Source organism: Phocoena sinus, chromosome 13 (genome assembly GCF_008692025.1).
Source record: "Phocoena sinus isolate mPhoSin1 chromosome 13, mPhoSin1.pri, whole genome shotgun sequence".
Lineage (NCBI taxonomy): Eukaryota > Metazoa > Chordata > Mammalia > Artiodactyla > Phocoenidae > Phocoena > Phocoena sinus.
In genome coordinates, this window is record NC_045775.1 from 76,213,527 (window position 1) to 76,236,789 (window position 23,263).

At 47.0% G+C, this 23,263-nt stretch overlaps 2 protein-coding genes across 5 annotated transcripts; one reads left to right on the forward strand and one right to left on the reverse strand.

The window, feature by feature from the left end:
- The first annotated feature begins 355 nt into the window (after positions 1-355).
- On the forward strand, positions 356-7,129 carry MAT2A (methionine adenosyltransferase 2A). The gene is made up of 9 exons (XM_032653090.1): positions 356-566; positions 2,807-2,884; positions 2,980-3,102; positions 3,397-3,509; positions 3,597-3,740; positions 3,917-4,135; positions 4,350-4,532; positions 4,685-4,818; positions 5,492-7,129. The coding sequence occupies exons 1-9, from the start codon at positions 476-478 to the stop codon at positions 5,592-5,594; spliced, it is 1,188 nt and encodes a 395-aa protein (XP_032508981.1). The 5' UTR covers positions 356-475; the 3' UTR covers positions 5,595-7,129.
- A 591-nt stretch (positions 7,130-7,720) lies between these two features.
- Positions 7,721-20,632, reverse strand: GGCX (gamma-glutamyl carboxylase). Of its 4 annotated transcripts, none has more exons than XM_032652978.1 (15): positions 20,488-20,632; positions 19,924-20,094; positions 18,643-18,801; positions 18,250-18,316; positions 16,399-16,477; positions 15,863-15,969; positions 14,829-14,992; positions 14,214-14,479; positions 13,934-14,065; positions 13,394-13,545; positions 12,783-12,952; positions 12,439-12,569; positions 11,672-11,819; positions 11,300-11,495; positions 9,319-10,861 (listed from the first exon to the last, which is right to left on the reverse strand). In XM_032652978.1, the coding sequence occupies exons 1-15, from the start codon at positions 20,528-20,530 to the stop codon at positions 10,669-10,671; spliced, it is 2,178 nt and encodes a 725-aa protein (XP_032508869.1). In that variant the 5' UTR covers positions 20,531-20,632; the 3' UTR covers positions 9,319-10,668. The 4 variants fall into 4 exon arrangements, 2 of the variants coding, with proteins under 2 accessions (XP_032508869.1, XP_032508868.1); XM_032652977.1 differs by having other exon boundaries at positions 18,151-18,316; positions 20,488-20,608; XR_004352865.1 differs by lacking the exon at positions 13,394-13,545 and having other exon boundaries at positions 7,721-10,861; positions 18,151-18,316; positions 20,488-20,608.
- Between the last annotated feature and the right edge of the window lie 2,631 nt (positions 20,633-23,263).

Here is a 23,263-nt window from a genome sequence, read left to right on the forward strand (position 1 = left end):
GCCAACGGTCGGAAGGGAGGTGCCATTGTCACAGCACAGGGGAGCAGGCCCATAAAGCCCTTGTCTCTCTTCCTTCCACGTCGAACACGGAAGCATACAACGACCCAGTATATTGCCTTTCCCCTCACCCCTTATTAGTGCTTAAGATGGCGAATATTCGCAAGAGGGGCGCGTTACCTCCGCTCCCTTCCCCCTGCCTGGCAGAATGGTTCGGTCGAGCTCCCCTCGGTGGACCGCCCCTTCCCCTCCCCCGTCCCCGCGCGAGTGGCGCATTGGCGCGCGGCGCCGAGGGGCGGGGCCCGAGCCGGGCGCGCGCGGGCGCCGTGTATAAATAGTAGGCCGCGCTGCCCGGCGCCTCGTTTGCTCCGCGCCGCCCGCTCGAGCTGACGGGATCGCGGTCTTTTGCTAGCGCGTTTCGCACTTGTCGGCTCGCCGCTTTTTCTCCTCAACGCCACTTTCACTCACCGCCACCACCATGAACGGGCAGCTCAACGGCTTCCACGACGCGTTCATCGAGGAGGGCACGTTCCTCTTCACCTCCGAGTCTGTGGGGGAAGGCCACCCAGGTGAGGTGACGGGGCCTGGAGCGAAGCGAGGGGCGGGGCGCGGGGTCAGGACTGGCCGGCAGAATCCGCCGGCAGCAGTGCCCAAGCCGGTGGCCCTCTCCCGGCTGCTAGTGGAAAGAGCGGCGGCCGCGCGCCTTCCTCGTGGCGCCGCCGCTGCCGAGCGCGTGGCCGCCGCCCCCCCTTCCTCTCTCCTCCCCTCCCATCCGGCCGCGCGGCCCGGCATGCGGAAGATTCCAGAAAACGAGAAGGGCGGGGGCCGTGGCCGCTCGTGTTCTAGCCGGGGAGGGCACTATTTCCTTCTCCCCGCCCTGCGGTCCGAGCCACCTCGAGTGGGCGGCCCGCCTCGCGTGCTCGCGTCCGGCCCGCGAGAGCGCGCGCCCCGCATTGCAGCCTCAACCACGTGTTTGCCGCATGTGGCTTCTGGGCGAGGGAGCCGGCTGGTTTGCAGAGCGTGGCCCGGGCCACCGGGCCTCCGCTCTTCCCGTTAATTCTTTGGCTACACTGAAGAATACGACATGCCCTTAGCCGGTATATGGCCTCGCGTCAAGGTGACAGCCTCCAACTAAATATAGTGCTTGTCGGAGGAGGCATTCCTTATTTGGATCGTGCGTGAAAAGGATAGGAAGCATGAATTAAGTGTATGGCGCCATTGCGTTGGGGCTGACTGTTAGGCAAGGTTTTTACTCCATATATCATCCTCCGGGCTTTGTCCACCGGTCCGCCATTATGGCGATCAATTTACACGTGAACGAATGAAGCTATTTCAAGGAACTTTCGAACCCAGCCTGAAAACCTCACCTAGTGAAGATCGTTATTCTACCAGACGGGTCCAGCCCTTTCTTGGGATGACCACAATGACAGATGCCTCGTCTGTTGGTTTAAGGATCCATTTCCCTCTAGCAAGCTTACTGTGCCTATGATGAAATCCCACGAGCAACCTAGTGGTAGAGGAGAGGACAAACCCCGAGATCCTGATGAGTGAAGGTCAGGTGTGGTGTGGGTGGTTTTGTTTGTTTTCCCCCAGTGCTGAGAACTGCACTGTGTATTTGAACCGCCTTTTATTAACTTAAAGCTGCAGGCATTTGTAAATGTTTAGATTGTCCTGGGCCTCTGACTGGACTGCGGTACACATTTTGCTTAAGTTTTTTTTGGATGGTTATAGAAAATTTAGGAAAGTGATATTCGGGGTTTTTTTCTGTTCTCCTGATTTTTAATAGAGGGCAGTACAGTGAGGGGAAGATCAGCAAGGATTCAGAATACATTTGGGGATTTTCCAGTCTATTCGGCTCTTGTTCCTGGATTACTCTTAACACAAAATCAAATGGTTGCCGTTTTATTCCCTTTGTTCATGAAGTGTCGTTGCTGTCATCATTTAACTCTGACTTTATTTCTCACTGCCCTAATTGGTGTTCCTTAGAATCAGGGAGAGATTGATAAACGGTTCACCTTTCTGGTTGGTTAGATTTATAATAAAAAATTTAAGTTCGGGGGATAAAATGTAAGTACCATTGCCTTTGAAAAGTAATGCTGTGAAGGTAAATGTTCCTTGCTTTGCTTTTGAATGGAAGATAAAACACTTTCTACTTACTTCCATTTAATCAGTCTCCATTGTGTGGCTATCCTGTTTAACAATAGAAATTGTTTTTGCCTCGAAACTTAATTTTTCAAAATGTCTGATATACTTTAAAGATGGGACTGAAGTCCTTGTAAAGGTGTAAAGTGCATATACTGCAATGAGCTTAAATGTACTAAACATGCTGGGTGTTCTGCTGGCTTATCTGAATTGGTGATCTGTGGTACAGCTATATGAAGAACAAGGTGTCAAGTTAGGAAACATGTAGCACTATATCCAGCATTTATTCTTCAGGGAAATGGTTTCTGCGAAAGCAGTATAGCAGTTAAGATCTCCATACTTGGAATGTCGCTGAAAATGTACACTTGAAAATGGTTAAATTGGTAAATTTTATGCTATATAGGTTTTGCCACAATTTTGGTGGGGGGAGGGTGCCCCGCCAAGCGGCCTTCAGGATCTTAGTTCCCTGACCAAGGATTGAACCCATGCCCCCTGCAGTGGAAGCACGAAGTCCTAACCACTGGACTGCCAGGGAATTCCTGCCACAGTTTTTTTAAAAGAAAACACAGAGATCTTCCCAGCTGTAGTTACAGGGGAAGGGGGCATGACATACATGACATTATCAGTGAATTAAAGAAATTAAGCCAGGAATTTTTTTCTTCCCCAGATAAGATTTGTGACCAGATTAGTGATGCTGTTCTTGATGCCCACCTTCAGCAGGACCCTGATGCCAAAGTGGCTTGTGGTAGGTTCAGAACACTGCTTTATCACCTGATGAAAAGGTAGCATGAAAATTACTTCATAAAAGTGATGTTTGACTGTGAACCTCTCTTTTACTAGAAACTGTTGCTAAAACTGGAATGATCCTTCTTGCTGGGGAAATTACGTCCAGAGCTGCTGTTGACTACCAGAAAGTGGTTCGTGAAACCATTAAACACATTGGATATGATGATTCTTCCAAAGGTGTGTTTTAATGAGTGGGCTTTCTAACCTCATTTTTCCAGGTATTTTTCTTTCAGTCCTCTCTAGCTATATCTTCTAGAGTGTTCCTGGGAATATTTAATTCTACTTGTATATTTTTAGTGTTTTTGTTCCAGCCCTATTCTTTAAAAGTACTAAGTTTTAGGTATATTTGATTTTTCTAGCAGCATTTAGAATTCCAGATAATTTTAAAATGACAAATTTACTTTGTCGTAAATACAAAGTATTGCTATGGTCCTTTAAAAACAAACCAAAAAAACATCGTTTTGTTTATAGGGTTTGACTACAAGACTTGTAACGTGCTAGTGGCCTTGGAGCAACAGTCACCAGATATTGCTCAAGGCGTTCATCTTGATCGGAATGAGGAAGACATTGGTGCAGGAGACCAGGTATCTTGGTAGACATCTATTTGCATCTCTTCCAACATTAAATTCTAAAGCTTGGATTGATTGCATTGGTAACTTTTCCTTTTTTAGGGTTTGATGTTTGGTTATGCCACTGATGAAACAGAGGAATGTATGCCATTAACCATTGTCTTAGCACACAAGCTCAATGCCAAACTGGCTGAACTACGCCGGAACGGCACTTTGCCTTGGTTACGCCCAGATTCTAAAACTCAAGTAAGTGACGAGTGTCAAAACTACACACATGACATTGGCACAGGACTTCAGTGAGGTGTTTTGATTAAAGCTAAGAGAAGAATATGGTTTGTTCTCTGTATTGTAATGTAGGGTAGAGAGTCAGGAACAAAGCTATTTAATAGATTGATGTTCTGATGATCTGTTTCGCTTTCAAGGTGACTGTGCAGTATATGCAGGACCGAGGTGCTGTGCTTCCCATCAGAGTCCACACAATTGTTATATCTGTTCAGCATGATGAAGAAGTTTGTCTAGATGAGATGAGGGATGCCCTAAAGGAGAAAGTCATCAAAGCCGTTGTACCTGCAAAGTATCTTGATGAGGATACAATCTATCATCTACAGCCAAGTGGCAGATTTGTTATTGGTGGGCCTCAGGTAAGGTCTTACAATGTCAATTCAGTTGCTTTTTTGGGTCTTCTGTTACTTGCTAAAATTTGGCTACTTCCATCTTTTTCCTAGGGTTTTTGAAGCCTGCCTGTGCCTCTTCTGAGGATATTTGCCAAGTGATATTGAATAACCATTTAACAAGCCTGATCTAGAACCACTGGAAAGGATTAGGCATAAAGTAACTTAAATCCTATAATTTCAGGGTGATGCTGGTTTGACTGGCCGGAAAATCATTGTGGACACTTACGGTGGTTGGGGAGCTCATGGAGGAGGTGCCTTTTCAGGAAAGGATTATACCAAGGTGGACCGTTCAGCTGCTTATGCTGCTCGTTGGGTGGCAAAATCCCTTGTTAAAGGAGGTCTGTGCAGAAGGGTTCTTGTTCAGGTATATACTTCTATATAACTGGGTTGACTAAAAGGCATGTAAGCGGGAGGGCATTTAGCAGTTATCTACTTAATCTTTTTTTGATACCAGTGTATTACACAAGTATGTGGGTCTTTTGATCACTGACTCTTACGACATTTAAATTCTTTTAGGTCTCTTATGCTATTGGAGTATCTCATCCATTGTCTATCTCCATTTTCCATTATGGCACCTCTCAGAAGAGTGAGAGAGAGCTATTAGAGATTGTGAAGAAGAATTTTGACCTCCGCCCTGGGGTCATTGTCAGGTAAAGATGGTAAAGACTATTGCTAGTGAAAAACATTGAGGGTGTGGGTGTGTATGTATATATACTTGATATATTCAAATCTGAGAAAGTGAAGGTGTGAAGGAAGACTGGAGTGGTGGGGAAACATGGTAATTCCTAGAATGTGTTGATGTCATTTTTAAATTGCCATCAGTAAAGGCCTAAAATATTAGGAAACTCTAAAATGACACTGCTGCGTGGCTTAGACTAACCGCCCTAGAAAGTCCTCCACATTTGATATAGGCTTTGTGCTCCTGTTACCTAAGGGATGTTTACTTAAAAGAAGTTTTAGTACAGATGAATGGGCATGGCTGTTACAAAGAAAATAACCATGGTAGGGTGTGGGCATGGGACCTCGGTAAGTATTCCATGATTTTAGATGAGCTTTTGACACTTGAAATGTCTCAGAATAATGACAAGTTTTCATATTTGTTGAGCCAGGGACGGAAAAACAAGAACTATAGTTACTAATAAGGACTGTGCAAGGAGTTTGGACACCAGGGAAGTAACAAACACTTTTGCCACAAACTTCTTTCCTAGCATACCCCAGAGAACTGAACTCATTTGCCAGAAGTCTTGAAAATGAGTCTTGCTGATTGTTTTGCTTTAATTTAATTGAATGCTACATATTAAGTTACGGACTTGTATATTCCAGGGATCTGGATCTGAAGAAGCCAATTTATCAGAGGACTGCAGCCTATGGCCACTTTGGTAGGGACAGCTTCCCATGGGAAGTGCCCAAAAAGCTTAAATATTGAAAGTGTTAGCCTTTTTTCCCCAGACTTGTTGGCGTAGGCTACAGAGAAGCCTTCAAGCTCTGAGGGAAAGGGCCCTTCTTCCTAAATTTTCCTGTCCTCTTTCAGCTCCTGATCAGTTGCAGTCACTCTAGTCAATGACATGAATTTTAGCTTGTGTGGGGGACTGTAAGTTGGGCTTGCTATTCTGTCCCTAGGTGTTTTGTTCACCATTATAATGAATTTAGTGAGCATAGGTGATCCATGTAACTGCCTAGAAACAAACCAACAGCACTGTAGTAAACAATGCTTTGAAATTGAACCTTTGTGCCCTATCACCCAACCTTCTAAAATCCTAATTGCATTGACTTTCCCACCAAATGCTGAAAATGTCCTTGTAACGTGCACGTAAAGTACTTGTAGTTCCATTATAGCCTCTGTCTGGCAATGCCACAGCCCTGTCAGCATGAATTTGTAATGTCTTGAGCTCTATTATGAATGTGAAGCCTTCCCTTATCCTCCCTTTAACTTGATCCATTTCTAATTATGTAGCTCTTTGTCAGGGAGTGTTCTCTATCCAATCATTCTTGCATGTAACGCAAGTTCCAGTTGGAGCTCTAGCCTGACATGAGAAAGGAAAAAAAAAAGGCAGTTACCATTAAACCATCTCCCTGGTGCTTATGCTCTTAATTGCCATCTCTTAAACAGCACCAAATCAAAATCTCTCCACTTTTCAGCTGTCTTTTGGAGGACGTACGTAATAAGGTTTTTATTTAGTAAATCAATCCTATGCATGGTTTCAGCACTAGCCAAACCACCAACTCCTAGCTCTAGAAAAACAGGCACTTGGCACCCTTGTGATGTCATACAAAGAAGTCACAGGGCTGTACCTGAGGGTCTGTAGGTTGCACACTTTGGTACCAGATAACTTTTTTTTTCTTTATAAGAAAGACTGAGCACTCCACACTGCACAATAAGTCCTCCCAGGGTTTTAACTTTGTTTTGTTTTCAAAACCAGGTCCAATGAGCTTTCTGAACAGCTGGTGTAGCTACAGAGAAACCAGCTTCCTTCAGAGAGCAGTGCTTTTGGCGGGGAGGAGGAAATCCCTTCATACTTGAACATTTTCTAATTGCTTATTTATTGTATTCTGGGGTATGGCGTAAGTACAGAGAAGCCATCACCTCAGATGGCAGCTTTTAAAAGTTTTTTTTTTTTTTTTTTTTTTTTTTTTTCCTCAACACCATGATTCCTTTAACATGTTTCCAGCATTCCCAGGTAGGCCAAGGTGTCCTACAGAAAAACCTTGGGTTAGACCTACAGGGGTTCTGGCTGGTGTTAACAGAAGGGAGGGCAGAGCTGGTGCAGCTGGCCATGGAGAAAGCTGACTTGGCTGGTGTGGTACAGAGAAGCCAGCTTGTTTACATGCTTATTCCATGACTGCTTGCCCTAAGCAGAAAGTGCCTTTCAGCATCTATTTTTGGAGGTTTATTACGTATGTCTGGTTCTCAATTCCAACAGTTTAATGAAGATCTAAATAAAATGCTAGGTTCTACCTTAACCTGTGTCCATTATTCTTTTAAAGTGTTTTGGTATGAATATGAATTGAACATACTTTTTAACCCTGAGTAATCGTAATCCCACCCATGGTTTAGGGAAATCACTTCAATCCTGACTGCAGGCAGTTTGTAAATCATATCCCTTGCACTAAGGAAGTTCAAGGTTTTTGTTTTGTTTTGTTTTGTTTTTTGCGGTACGCGGGCCATTCACTGTTCTGGCCTCTCGTGTTGCGGAACATGGGCTCCGGACACACAGGCTCAGCAGCCATGGCTCACGGGCCCAGCCGCTCCGAGGCATGTGGGATCTTCCCAAACCGGGGCACGAACCCATGTTCCCTGCATCGGCAAGCAGACTCTCAACCACTGCGCCACCAGGGAAGCCTGGAAGTTCAAGGTTTGATCTCAGTTTGTCTAGCACTGCCTTTTTTGGCCAATACACTGGGCAAAATTCACAGCTCCTTATTACAGCAGCCAGTTCTATACCATCAGCAGTGTTTTAAATTATCTAAGGTTAAGGGCATAAAAACCATTAACGTGAGTGTAATGTGGAAGGAGTGATAATGTTCACTCTAGAAAATTTAAACCAATTTTCATCTTTTTGAAAATGTAGAAAGTTTATTTAATGCCTTAAGTTTCCCGTTTATATAAACAGGTGTTAAAGGCTGCAAGTTACATGTTCAGTACATACTACAGTTTGAAAAGGGTTTTTAAACAGTGGTGAGAGAAAAGCTTATTCTAAAATTGTAGAAGGTTCATCAGCCAGAGCTTGGACCATCCTTCCTTGAGCCTAGCAGCCACTTGGCACATGTTCATACCAGCACGTATGAGATCAAGTGGCTCAAACACTTCACTGTGCTCTGCTGTAGCAGACGTGAGGCCCAAGGAATGCTTGTACCTGGTTGCCTGAAGGCTTAGAAGTTTAGAAACATTTGGGAGGGAAGGCAAGGTTAAATCTTCTGACCTGCTCTGAAACTTGAGAAGTTCAACTTTGCATGACATTGAAAAACTCCAGAAAAAGTTTCAAGAAGCCTTTAGATCACTGCACTGCTATCTGAAGATAAGTTAACCATCTTGACCAAATGGGATGAGAATGAGTACATGCCTGTAGGCTGGCTGGTGAAGCGATACCAGAGAGAGAACTGCTTTGAGGTTCGGTTCAATATTTATTTACTAGGATGACCCCTGCTTTCAAGGAGTTTGCAGACTAAAGAGAGTGACCTTCAAGGTGGCTTGTCCTCTACCTAGCTGTGGGGTGGAGGTGAGGATTAACCAGCCGAGGGAGGAGAGTAGAAGCAAAGGCATGAAACAGCAAGGGGTGAAGTGATTACAGCTGAGAATCAAAAGCATAAAGTGTTAATAGAAGGAAATGTCCTATTTCATGTTTAAGTTGAAAATCATACTTTTCTACAGAGTTTCAAGGGGGATGACCCTGGTCAGGGACAGAAGATCTAAATGCTCGGGGTAGGATGCAAAGCCTTCTGGCGAAAAGGACATTAATTACCAGGGCCTGAATACTGAAATCTGAATAACCCAGATTTTCACCAGTGAACAGCTTTTCTTAACCAGTATTAGACTAGCACCTTTCTTCATCCCACCCCAACATTTTCATTTGGAAAATGAGACAGACTGGAGGAAAGCAGCATCCTTGCCTGTATTAAGAAAGATACTTTTTGCAGAAGTTTCCTGAAGTGAAGAAGAGTTTTTTTTTTGTTTTTTTTTAACCAAGTAAAAAGGAGGGTGTGGGCAGCAGTTGCGGGAAAGGACATGGTGCCAAGGTGTATCGTGTCGCTGAGATCTGCAAAAGGACTGAAAACCATTGTTTCCCCCACATTGGTGCAAGATGCCCTGTGGCACAGCCATCACTGACGCACAAAATGCCTTGTATGAATCAGAGGGACTTACTGCCAGGCCCCACTTGGCCTCAGCTGGGTGCCCTTATTCAGGCCCAACCTGCACAACTACATGGCAGCCCTGCTCTGGTCTATCCCTAACTGGATTCCAGTATAAAGGCTGAAAGAACAGAGGTGGTAGAGATGAATTCAATAGGTCCAAGAAGTAGGAGGCAGAATTAATGGGACTTGAAATCTTAAGAAATGTGAGGAAAAGAGGAGTCAAGGCTGATGACTCACAGATGGCTTGGTTAAAACAAAAAACAGTTGCCATTCACTAATAAAGGAGACGCAAGTCTGAGTTGGGGATGAATGCAAGTTCTGTTTATGACAGTTTGAAAGCTCTGTAGGATATCCAGCTGGAGCTAGCTAGCTAGATACACAGGTCTAAGGCACAGGAAAGAAAACCTAAGCAGCAGCATCACTGGAAACCACGGAGTAGACATAATCACCCCAGGTGTGTCCAGTGAAAAGGCAGCTGCCTAGGAAAGAACCCTGAGACTGGGTGGAGTGGAGCATGCAGAGAAGCCTGAAAACAGATGCGATCCTTTATCAAAGTTACTGGGACTGCCCGTCTACTGACGTCTCTGCCCGGAAGACCATGAGCTCCCAAGCAGGGCCTGTTTTTTGTTTGTCTTTTTCTTCTCAATTACTCTATGCATTCTAACTTCCTAGCCCAGGGCCAGGCCTTTGAATTTTCACAGAATTGAGGATCCTCCTAAATCACATCCAAACTTTCTACATCCAAAGTCTACAAAGTGACTGTCAACATTCCCTAATCCCTCACCACGTTTGGTTAAATCTTACTTTACATCACCTCCTGCTCATTAAAGGCTAGAATAATGCTAAATACTAAGCTTATTTGTAGATAAGTACCACTACTAATCACCTAAATTTCGTTATTTGTTTAACTTTTGCTATTCTAACTATGCTCATGACTGCTACTGAAAAACTGGCTGTATAAATAATAGGAACAAAGAAGGAACCAAAATTGCAGTGAAGAGAAAATTATTCTCTGTGCATCTGAAACCTGATCACCATCCTAATCATACTTTATAATTGGACAAATTTTAAGCTACGTTATTTCAGAATTATTGTCAAGGATTCTGAAAACTACAAGCAGCAGGGTGCAGGACCTTTAAGTCAAAACAGACTTGAGGTTCAAACCATCAGTCCATCCCTTATTAGGTATATGTCTTATGAGCAAATTATATTACCTCTGCCTCAGTTTCCCCAACCATAAAATAGGGCTTATGGCCATTAAGGACTAAACGTAATAATGCTGGAACAGTGCTTCACACAGTGCCTAGCATATGGCAAGCACTTGAGAACAGCCAGCTATTATTTTCATCGTGGAACATTAAATCTCTTTCACCAAGGAGCCAGTCACTTTAAACCTGATCCTTACCCTTTCATCCTAGAAAGACATTTTCACGTTGTTTTTTAACTTCCCAGGCCCCTCAACCTTGGATTGATAAATCTTATCCTTGCTTTACTTCCTTGGTTCCTCTAATCTATCATCTCTGAATTTATCAGAGCTATGGATAAGGAAGAAAAATGCAAAAAAAATCTGAATTTTTCAGATGTTCACTGCATAGGTAATGGTCTTGTAACTGGCTGCTCCTATATCGGTACCCAACATCTGGCCTCCCTCAGAACTCTGAGTGGACAGTGTCAGCATTCGGCTCAGAAGGATTAGGATTTGAAGAATCTGTGTTTGAAGGACTCGGCTCCCCAACTGGCTCAAAGGGTCGCAAGTTCGCATAAGTCACCTCTTGGGCCAGCTGCTCCAGGGAAGGGCGGCCTAATACCAGATTTCGAAGTGAGATACAAGTCATCAGAAAGCTGAAAAAGAGGGAAAAAGCCAGCAATCCAAACTCCTGTTTCAACATAGTATGCATTCCAGCCAAAGCCCTTAGGGGACACCTGGTCCTACACCCTCACCCAGGCATAAATGAGACTCTCCCCTCAAGCACCCCAACATCCCAGTTGGAAAGGCACCCCACTCCTTATACAGTCTGGTAGAGGACTCCAGGGTGGGGTAGGAATAACCCACAGGGAGGCCGGAGAAAACCTGAGGCAGAACAAGACAGCGGCCATCAGACACCACTTACTCTCCCATGCAATCAGGGAGAGGAGAATGGAGAGGACAAAAGGGAGGAATTTAGCACTGGATTGTCCTTTCCTGGGAAACAGTCCCTACTGTTACCCTCACCAGAGAAAAGTTACTCAGCCTGCAAACGTCTGATGGCAAAGACACGTACTGCTGTGGGTAAAACTTACCTGCGGCGAAAGACATAGAGCTTTCGCAGCAAGAAGCGGAGGAGTCGCTCGTGGAAAGGGGCATTTCGCCGGCGTTCGATCTCCTGGAGCCTTTGCTGGCGTCTAAGAAAGGTCTGAACCAGTGGTGTTGGCTCAGGGCCCCCTTTGACTTCCCCTTCCAGCAGAGGTTGCAGCTCTGGAGGCAGAGGCTCTGTTTCTGCCCGAAAGAGGGCAAAAAGAGGAATCACTGAGAGAGAGAGAGCATTCTCTCTCCTAGAACTCCCCTTTCCCCAGCTAGACGCTTCAAGTTCATTCTTTAATGGCTAGATCCTCACTCACAACACTGACTTCTTGTAAAGCGGGCTATCTCAGCCCAAATCTTCATATACTCACCACTTCCATTCTCCACCTTCTCTTTCAATTCTTGCAGGTATGCCAGGTCTTGCTCCAGTGCAAGCTCTGTAGTGTTGACATAGATGTACATGTAGCAGGAAGGACTGGGTGACATTGTATACACCTTATGATACTCACCAGCAGGCAACTGAAAAGAGGGGGAAGAAACAGATCTCTTTCACCCTCTAGCCTTTCCCTAGCCAGCCTATGGCCTCCCTACACTGTACCCCGGCCCAGACATCTTTTTTCTTGTGTGCTGGAGTCCAAAGGAACTGACCTCTAGAACCCTGAATGAGGCTATTCACAGCCCCCCTGGGGCCCTTGCTTTTTGAGCTCCCACTGCGTTATTGTCATGTTAAAGTATTTTGAGTCTGTAATAAATCAACTCTACTAGTCTAAACTTTTATACCATTGTTTTTTTCTGTCGTTTTTGTTTTATTTTTCTAATGTTTATTTATCTATTTGGCTGCATCGGGTCTTAGTTGCAGCACGCGGGACCTTTATTGTGGCACGCAGGCTTCTCTCTAGTTGTGGCGCACGGGCTCCAGGGCGCATGGGCTCAGTAGTTGCGGCACACGGGCTCTCTAGTTGTGGCGTGGGCTCAGTAGTTGTGGCGCAGGTGGGCTTAGTTGCCCCACAGCATGTGGGATCTTAGTTCCCCAACCAGGGATCGTACCCACGTCCCCTGCATTGGAAGGTGGGTTCTTAACCACTGGACCACCAGGGAAGTGGTGGTCCCTCTACCACTGTTAATTCAAGCAAAATACCTGCATTTTTTCTCCCTCCTGAAGAGTCTGGTTCTTCTGTTCTGCCACCAGCTCCACAGTTACCTCTCCCTGCAGCAGCTGGATGCTAGTGTTGCCCAGGTCTTCGCTCACAAAGTTCTCCAGGTGCAGCCCTGTCGGGCAAAAGTTCCCCAACCCACCCCATGGTGGAGTGAACTCACCCCCAGCCGGAACAGAGAAATCACACCTTCACCAACACCCCCCACCTCGGGTTTCAAAAACTTTCCTCCCACCAGGAGAGGCCCCTCCTCACTCCATCACACGCCATATCCCTGGCCAACGAAGCCAAGAGGGAGACAGCAAAGCCTCCTTGCTCTCCTCCGTACCAGGGAAATCTGCGATGAAGACCACCTCGGTGTGGTTGTCCAGGCTGCTCTTGATTTCCTGTAGTTTGGTTCTCCAGGGAGACAGGTCCATCAGTAGCGGCTGCAGCCAAGGTGTACGCTGGAAGGGGGACCAGGTAGCCTGCACGATGTCCACACGAGGGTCAAAAATCCTTAGGAAAGAAAACCATGTTCTAAGGAGGCCAGAGCCACCTATGCACTGGCATTTCCGGTTCTGTTCTTTTCATCACTGTTCCCAGATAGAGGAAACAGGGTTTTTCAGAAAGAAGAAATGGCCTACGTCAGCATGTTATGGCCAGTTTGGGACAGAGAGAGGAGGGGAAAGAGATTCTGCAGCACTGGGAAGAGTGGGAGTTAGTGGCCACCTGACAAGAGCTGTGATAACAGCTTCGAAAAGAATAAGTGCATTACCTTTTCTTCAGGATGATGGTGCCCCCTGCTGGAAGCAATCAGCTATGCCCACAACCAGGTCAACAGGGACATGCACCTGAGGACAGCCTTTCAAGCAAGACAACACTGGGGAGCATGGGGTATTCATCTTGGCAGAAAGAGCTGGACTTCATTTCTCCCCCTTCTCTGCTCCCCTTGCCCACCTCTGCTGGAAGCGGTCATTGATGGAGACCCAGATATCAAAGTAGATCTGGGGCTCAGTGACATTGTACTTGGGAAGCAGGCGGCTCAGGCAAGTGGCATACTGCTTCAGCATGTCCGCATGATCCTTCCAACGCCGGCTCTGTGTGAATACCTGCCCCAAACCCCCACGTTAGTCCCACCTCATTGTTATGGAGCCTCTGGATAGGTCATGCAATGCCAACGGCACAGAGACACCCCTGCCTGCTGCCAGTTCTGACAGAGAAACAGCAACGACAACAAAACCACACAAAACTCGCGGGAAGAATTCCTCATTGCTGGGCTAGTGGTACTCACCTTTCCTAAATCTCATCTCAGTTCAGGGAAGTGAACGACATCGCACTATTTCAACCCCCACCAGAAAGCGCTCCACGGGGCTCCAGAGAAAGGGCAGAGTGGGCCCAAATGTGTTTTATTTCATAATTGTGTTTATGACCAAACCAGATCCCAAAGCTCAAGGGGGCCTCTGAAGGCCAGTAAATTGTCAGCATCAGACATCTCACCCCAGGGTTGAGGTAGCCCAGCTCGCCGGTGCGGCCATCACGGTAGGTGATCTTCACGTGCTGGTGGGAGCGGGAGTGCACCATCATGTCCCAGGAATAGCCGTACAGCCCGTTTGTCCAGTTGTTATAGCCCTGAGGAGGCAGGGCAGCGGCAATCAGCTCGATGGTCCTCACACTGACACCATCCTCCACCAAGAGAGGTCTGCAAGACCAGCCCCGTTCTCTCTCGGTTGCCGTCACCTCCACCGCTATCCAAGGTTAACCCCCAGCCCACACGTACCTGAGTGAGGAAATGGGAATAGGGCAGGAAGAGCTGCTCCAGGAGGTAGAGCAGGGTAAAGGCGGCGCCCAGCCGATGGCGCAGCCCCGGCTTCTGACCACCTTTGGCCCGGCTCCTCTTATACACGCAGGAAGCACTGGGCTGGGGGGCAGTCCTGAGGGGCAGCAGTTCTTGCAGCCTTTTCGGGCAGTGAGCCACCAGCTTCCGAGGCCACTCGGGAGAGCAGAAGAGAGGGCTGCTGGCCAGCATGACGTAGGGGAACATACCTAGAAAAGCAGGGAGAAAACCAGCACATCGGGAGTTTGCCCGAAGGAAAACGTGGGTAATCGCCTCAACCCCCTTCCCCTAGGCAGCCTTTCCCAGGTACTCCACTGATGATGAAGGAAGTTCTCAACTCCAGTCTATTTCTCCCCGGAGAAACTTACTACATAACGTACTTGCTGAGCCCGGAAGCCACCAGCCGCCTCCCTGTTTGTTTCCATCTCACAGAGACCGTATCCGGCTCAGCTTGGCGCCCATCCCTGTCACCACCTCCCACTGCCACACGTGCCGCTGGCTTGTCCCTCCCCTTCACACCTGTGGTTTCCTATTTCCCACCAGACTACAGGAACTGACCAATGCTGAAGAGCTGGGAATTCATGCAGTGGAAGTAGGACACGAAGAGGAGGCCAATTGATCTTGAGGCATCAAAGAAGAGCAGGAAACCGGCAGAGAGGTCGAGCAGCAGTCCGCACCAGTGCACCACCAGCAGACTAGTCATCTCCTCAGACAATACAAATCTGCCGACACCAGGGTCAAAGGTCAGGCACCAGCACTCACGGCACACTCACAGCAGATGTACCTCTGCTACCCTGTCCTTGCTGCAGGATCCACCCCAGCAGGTGAGTGGAAGAACTCTGCACAAAGACATCCTCTGGTAGGGTTTTCCAACCCCTCTTCATTTCCACATACTTTAGGTGGCCATCTTTTTTCAACATACCCTATGTAATAAGCAAGAGTGCATCTCCGAGGGCACAATTTGATGGAGCAGTGTGTGTTGTGGCGGGCAGGTTCGTCGTGGAGGTTATACATGAGAAGAAACTGTAATAGGGGAACGCTTGGCTAACATCATCATGGTGTCAAACTTTAGGAACTGGGAGATGACAGGAAAGAGGAAAAAGAACAAAGTAAAACAAGAAGAAAGAAGAAATGGGAGGAAGAGTGATGTCAGAGAGGAGCAGCTCTGTTTTGGAAAGAGTTGGCAACAATGGTATTGTCGGGGTAAGGGGCGTCGACTGCCCATCTGCTCCACACGCCGGCCAAGGAGTCCCGGCGAGAGGCTGGGGTGGCCACCCGAGGACAGAGGCACCACCACAGCAACTGCTGGGGCCACTGCCTCACTCACCAAGCCACCTAGCCCTGGCGCTTTCCTTTCCTTTACTGCTTTTCCCTTTGTTTCCGCCCACACTGTAAGTCTCCCAGGGGCAGCTAGGCCTAGATCTTTTGCTACCATCAACTCTGCCTTCCGCAGAACAGGGAGGTGAGTGGACAGAGGGAAACACGTGCAAATTCAGGCAAACTGGGAAGAGCAGCCGTGACTGCAAACCTGAGGGAGTCAAGTCCCCCACTCTGCACCTGGGCCACATGAGGCCTCTTGCCCTGCCGCTCACTTGAAGGGACTGAAGAGCCAGTGCCGGGACAGGTATTCCATGGAGTAGCCTTCCACCCAGTCTGCGTCCAGCTTTTTCACGCCCGCAATGAAGTACACAATGAAGATCTGCAAACACAAAACGAATGTTCAAACAAAGTCAGAACCCTGTCCCCTACAGACAGTCACAAATCAGTTCTGATGCCAGTTCAGGGCCCAAGGGAGACTAGATCCATTCTTCTATTCACTCAACTAATATATCCACTCACCCGACATCCTACAGATGCCAGGCACAGTACTAGGCACCAAGGAAAGTCATAATGTTACTCTTTCCTCATGCGGATTCTAATCCAGCGGGAACAAAGCTCGGCTCTTTCTATGACAAGGTGAGAGACCCCAGAGATTAGGGGGTTGGAAATGGGAAAGCCAGCCCAGCTTTCCAGCAAGAGGGGGAAAAGAGAAGATCCAGGGAGGCAGAGCAGAGCGTAGTCTGGCAGTGGGACAGCTGTGCTGACAATGGCTGTTGAGAACACCTCCCCCTCTCCTGAAATCCTGTACCTGGCCACGCAGCACAGCATAGTTCCAAAGGGGCACGTGGGCGTTCCGCTTCCGGGCATTCAGCAGGCCGTCCACAGACCTGCAGCGAGGGGGAGAAGGATGGAGGACAGCTTCTTAGTCCAGTCCCATTTCTACCTTGGGACTGGTAGAAATGCTTTTTAAGTGTAATGCTCTCTCTATCCCAGGACGTCTCCCACACCTTCTCTGGTCCTCTGGGCTATTCTGAGGTCCTTTAGAATTATATGAACATACTGCAACAACGACTATTTCAAGTCACAACAGAAATATTACTAGTGAGTTATAACAACAGAAAGTTCAGTGTTTACCATTCGTTTAGTTAGCAAATTAGTTTCTCCTAAAGAAATAGATTGGGAACAAGACTAAAATGCTAGAATATGGCTGAATACGAAAAAGAACGAATTTGAGGCAACGTCTGAAAAGCTAAAGGTGTATGAAAATATATATAGTGCATTTAAAAACAAGTTTCAATTTCCAAGACAAACTGACACTTCATAGACATGGATGCTAGGATCTAGTGCCAGAGGGTACCTGCTAATAGCTTACCTAGGCTAAGAACTGATAAAACCAGGCTACTAAGATTAGATGTATTCTGGGGAGGCAGAAGCAAAGTAGGTTTTCAAGAAGACACAGAATGAGCAGAGAAGCCAGGAAAGGGGCAGCTTACACTTGTGGTCAAGAGCATGTGAGCCTGTAGTTAAGGAGACCTGGAGTCTCACTTACGCCTCTTACATGCTATGTGACCCTAGGCAAGTCCTTTACTTCTCTAAGCCTTAGTTTCTTCATCTATAAAATGGGAACAGCACTATGGACCTCATGGGGTTATAATGTGGAAAAATTAACAAGTGTTTAGCATAGTGCCTGGCACGTGGAAAGCCTTCAGTAAGTGATGGATATTTTTTCAAACTGTGTAAAAGTCATAAAAATGAGACTTTTCAGGAGTATTCTGTCAAAAGTGCCTCTTTGTGATGACAGCTGGCCACTCTGAATGAATGTAAAGGTTTACAAAAGGAGTATCTGCATGTGTGTGTTGATGAAAGAAGTTTAATTAATGACTGATAAATCACCAACAAATCCAATGTTTGAGATTTTTTTCCCCCTATACTCATGTTACTGTCAGCTCATACTCGCTTTTCACTTAATAATGGGAGAACCCTTAAAGGTCATCTGCCCTGCCACCCTGCCTCCAAATCCCTTCTCCATCTCCCCTGAGAGATGGTCACCTGAGCCAGAGGTCGAGGAGGGTTACCTCCTCCCGGGACAGCACTGCTCAGCAGCCCTGGTGGGCCCTCTCCTTCTGACATGACTCTGCCCCACAGCAACTTCTACTCTTGGCTCTAACTCTGCCCCTCTGGGCTCACACAGAGAAAGTCTGCTCCCTCTTCCACATGACCACCCTTGTAGTATCTGAAAACAGCTATGTCTGGCTTTACTCTTCTCTTCTTCTAAGAGGATTACAGGAAGTGGATAGATCAAGGCACCTGGAGAGATAGGGAAAGAGTGAAGAGGTGGGAATGGAGCCATTTTGCTTTTTTGTCACCCCAAGAGCCCCAACCTCATGGACCCTTCCCTCTCCCAAATCCATCCAAATCAAAGTGTCACCCTGTAACCACACTCTGCAACGCATGGCTGAAAATACGTTTGCTGGGACAAATTCTAGGACCTCACCGGGCCCCTATCTCTGGTAACCATCCTGACGCAGCCAACCCCTGCCTCTTTTCCCCAGACTCATACCAGTAGCGGTTTGCATCCATGAACGTCAGCTGAAAGGCCAACAAACCATACAGATAGGAGTGGTTGTTCCACGATGTCTTGTCCAGAAGAAACACATACCAGTATGGCAGCAGGAATAACACACAGCTTATCCGGTAGCGCAGGCCCAGCATCATGCCCAGTGCCCCTGGGATTTGTGGGGGAGAGGATTAAGAGGTCAGAGGGCCACTACAGGCCCAGCTCCCCTGGGACAGGCTGTGGGTAGGATTAGGAAAGGTCATCAGACATTTTATAACCGGGTGAAAATAAATTTCAATTAAATGTTATTTCAACATTTTAAACAGAGTTACGGGGTCACAGCTCAGATGACACACAGGTCAGCAGGATGAAATTATAAGTCACAGAGGAAGTGAAATAAGAAACCCGAGACCTTGGTCATTCACCAGCATGCTTTGTATTTCTGGGTTTTGGGTAGGCCAGTCAATACTCCCATCTCTCCTCAGTTTCCCTCACCCAGAAACATGATGGTATAGACCAGATACATCCAGTCAAGTGGCAGTGGCTGCAGGGCGTCCAGCAACGGGAAGCGGCACACCTCCAGCCCATCCAGGTATCTTCGGTCCAGGGAGCTGAGCCCCCGCTCCTGGGGAATGTCCAGCACCATCATCAGCCCTGAGAAGGCAGAGGGGGAGGGGGCCGTTAGGCCTTAGCAAAGCGAGCCGTGGAACACGCTGGAATACAGTCGAGCACACCCAGCTCCAGGGTCAGACTTCTTTCCAAACCCCGGAAAGAATTCATTCAACAATAATCACAGAGCGCCTACTCTGTGCTAGGCATTATGCCAGCTGTGTGATCTCAGACAGCCACCGCACCTCACCGAGCCAATTCCCCATTTGTGAAAGGGGGCTCATAATATTTTGCAGGGTTTCAGAGAAGATTAAATGAAAGAAGTGTACAAAATGTGATCAAAGCTGTTCAGGTTTTGATAGCAATATTTGTAAAGGTCTGTCCTACTGGCTACAGAAAGTGCTCTGGGGTGGTGCTCCTCAACCTCCTTTACTTCCTGGCACACCTGGCAGAGCAGTGTCTGGCCAGCACGCTGGGGCAAAGAGAAGGGGTACTCAGGCCAGGAAGGCATCTCCAGTTAAGGCAAGATTTCTCAACCCCAGAACTATTCAGTTTGGCCTGGTTAATTATTTGCTGAGAGGGCTACCGTGTGGTTCATAGGTCATGCAGCAGCATCCCTGGCTTCTGTGTAGATGCCAGTAACCACCTATTCCCTTCCCTCCCACCCCCAAGATGTGACAAATACAAATGTCTACAGACATTGCCAAATGTCCCCTGGAGAGCAAACTCACTCCCCGTTGACAAGCACAGAGATTAATATCTCAGCATATCTGTAACCCATTCCAAACATACATGCTGTGGCCTATGAGTTAGAAAGATCTGGATTAGGGAGTCACAGCCTAAATGTCTGCCCTGTCACCCCTGCCATTTCTCTAAAGTCTAGTCCTTAGCATACTTACTGGGCAACTTCATGCCACAAATAAAATGGGTTCCTGTTCCTCTACCTCTATATTTCCTATAGCCTCAGACCAAAGCATTTCTGGTCTCCAAACCCTAACCGGAGACAAAACTGGGTCACAACGACCTCTTCCAGGATATCAGTAACTTCAGTTCTTAGGAAAAGGAAGGTAAGTCCACTAAGCAAGTAAGTATCCAAGAAATGGACAAGGGACGATTGTCATTTTCCCACCCCCAACCACGCTGGCCCCTCCCAGAAACTGGACTTACCAAAGAGAAAACGGAAGACTGCCAGGCTTGCAGGATCTGTTGGTCTATTCAGCAGGGTCACCAGCTTCCCCCAGCTGGACACATCTGTCCACTCAAAACCCAAGAGCTTCCCCATTCGGCTGCCCTGACGGCGCCCTGAGGTCTGTCCAGCCTTATCTTTCTGTACTTTATCTGCAACCGATAATTGGAGAAAGTTGTGGGTGCGCGTATGGGAATGGAGATGCTTTAAAATAGGCTCCTCCTCAAATCACAGAAATCACAGGCCCAGGTCTTCTGCCTACCTGGATTCTCCCACTGATCTCCGACTACCCGAAACATCCCTGCAGTGCAGCCCCTCCTCCAGGATCCCCCAATGCCCCAGAACCTTTCTCAGACAGCAGCCCTCTAGCCGCAAAGCGTCCTGAATGTCATCACTACCCCGAAGCCGAAGACTGCAATCTCTCTCTACGGCTCCTTCCCATCGGAGGCTCCCTTCCCCAGGTCCCACAGGGAAGCCCTCCGGCCCCCACCCCTCTGAAACCCGCGCCCCTCTCTATCCGCCACAAGGCGGGGCTCTGACCCTACCTGAGTCGGGCGGAGACCGCGCAGACCGAGCAGACACCGCCATGGCCTCGGGGAGGTAGGTCGGCCACAGAGACAGCGTCCGAGTAGGTGGCGTCGCGAGGGAAAACTCCCCTAAGTCCCGCCTCCCCGACACCACAGCACCCGCGAGGCCGGCCGGAAAGTGCCGGGACTGTCGTGAAGAGCCCTAGTCGGCCGCGCCGGCTCCCTGCTTGGCGGCAGAGGGCGGAGCGAGGAGCCTTGGGGCGGGGCGAAGCGGCCGCGAAGGGGCGTGGTCAGGCCCCGGCCTCCCCTGTGACCCAGGAGGAGCGAAGATGTCACCGGGCCTGCCTCTCTTCCGCCGAATGACCAGTCTCTTCCCTGAGGCCTCCCGATCCCTCTCCGCGCTTTCCACCTAAGAAGACTCCGAGATCCCGCAGCTTCCCTGGGTCACTCCCCGCACCCGTTAGGCCTCTCCAGACGTGAGCAGCGAGGGCGCAAATGTCAGACTCTTCCCAGAGAGGTTCCCGCCGAATTAGGACGCACATGGAAGGGCAGCCCCGGTCTAGAGACTGTGTGCAAGTTTCTTTATTCTTTCTTCCAGTACCTGCCATGAACCAGAGGTTTGAAAGCAGCAGGGGAAACCGGAACAACATAGCTGCAGAGGGTATGCAGAGTAGGGGCAATGAATAGAGTGGTCGATCAAGGAAAGTCTTGAGAGGTGAGTCTTGAACAGCATTGTAACATCTAATTCTCTGCACTGGGATTGACCAGCAGGATCAGAGGAAGGCATCTTAGACCAGGGGTTCTCACATTTTTTAGTCTCAGAACCCCTCTACACTGATACACACGTTATGGAGAACCCGAAAGAGCTTTTTGTTTATAATGGGTTATATTTTCCCATATTTACCGTATTGGAAATTTACACTGAGAAATGTTTAAAATATGTATTGATTCACTAAAAGAAAAAAGTAATAAACCCATTACATGTTTATATAAATAACCTTTTTAAGAGAAAAAGTATATTTTCCATACCAAGAAAATACATGAGAATAGTATTATTTTACATGCAAATCTCTTTGATGTTTGGCTTCATTGAAGAAAGCTGGATTCTCGTATCTGCTTCTGCATTCCATCTGTTGTGAAATGGTGTTGATTGAAGTATGTGAAGGAAACCTGGCCTTACAGATACTTAGTTGGAAAAAAGAGAAGCATTTTATTTTTTTTATTTTTTATTTTTATTTTTTTGCGGTACGCGGGCCTCTCACTGTTGTGGCCTCTCCCGTCGCGGAGCACAGGCTCCGGACGCGCAGGCTCAGCGGCCATGGCTCACGGGCACGCGGGATCCTCCCGGACCGGGGCACGAACCCGCGTCCTCTGCATCGGCAGGCGGACTCTCAACCACTGCGCCACCAGGGAAGCCCAAGAGAAGCATTTTAATAGCCTGTTTAGATAACTGGATATTCTTTTGTACCACACCAAAACTTACAAGTAGTCGTTTTTTAAAGGTTAGTCAGATGTGAAATTGAAAATCATATAATGAACTTTATGCTCTATTACGTTAAAATCATTGGTGTATCTTGCGCTTTGAATGGACCTTTTACTCACGCATGATTTTGTAAAACATGCATGGTCATTTGGAAAACATTGCTTCACTGAGTTACACAGCTCTTTTAAATGCAGAGCCTCTTAATGTGGAGCAACAGGAACTCTGCTTCCATTACTCGTGGGACTGCAAAATGGTACAGCCACATTGGAAGACAGTTTTGGCATTTTCTTACAAGACTCCACATACTCTTACCATATGATCCAGCAATTGTGCTCCTTGGTTATTTACCCAAATGAGTTGAAAACTGATGCCCACACAAAACCTGCACGTGAATGTACAACAGCATTATTTATAATTGCCCAAACTGGAAAGCAACCAAAATGTCCTTCAATAGGTGAATGGGTAAAATCAACTAGCACATCCATATGATGGAATATTCAGTGATAAAATGAAATGAGCTATTAAGCCACAAAAAGACATGAAGGAAGTTTAAGTGCATATTGCTAACTGAAAGAAACCAATCTGAAATGGCTACATACTGTGTGATAACCTGGAAAAGGCAAAACTATGGAGATAGCAAAAAGATTGGTGGTTGCCAGGCATGGGGGGGGGGGAGGAAGGGAGAGAAGAATGTAGCACAGAGGAGTTTTAGAAGGGTGAAACTATTTAGAGTATGATACTCTAATGGTGTCGTGGTGAGTTCATGTCATTATATATTTGTCAAAACCCATAGAATGTATAATATAAAGAATGACCCCTAATGTAAACCATGATTATAGTTATAATATATAGTTATTAATATAACTATATAGTTAATAGTTATAATATCACTATTAGCTTATCAGTTGTAACAAATATACTGCCCTAATACAAGATGTTAGTAATAGGAGAAACAGGGAGAGCATGAGGGGTGTATGGGAACTGTTCGTACTACTCAAAAAAATAAAGTCTATTAATTTGAAAACAAACAAAGGTGAGTTGAGCTCACAGTTTAATTGCACAAGTGCTTTTTCTTAGAAACTATGAAACATCGTATTTGGGTATGCAGAAGCATTGTATGCATATTTCCCATTTCTTCACACAAAATAGTAAAAAGATCTGTATTCCAGTGTCAAGAGTTTATAAAATTATTAATTTGTACTTCCTCATTAAGGATGTTCTTAATTGACACTGGCATTTTATATTCTATTTTTACTTTTTTTTTAGGCTACACACTGGCATTTTTTTTAAATTGCAAACGCATGGCAGGAA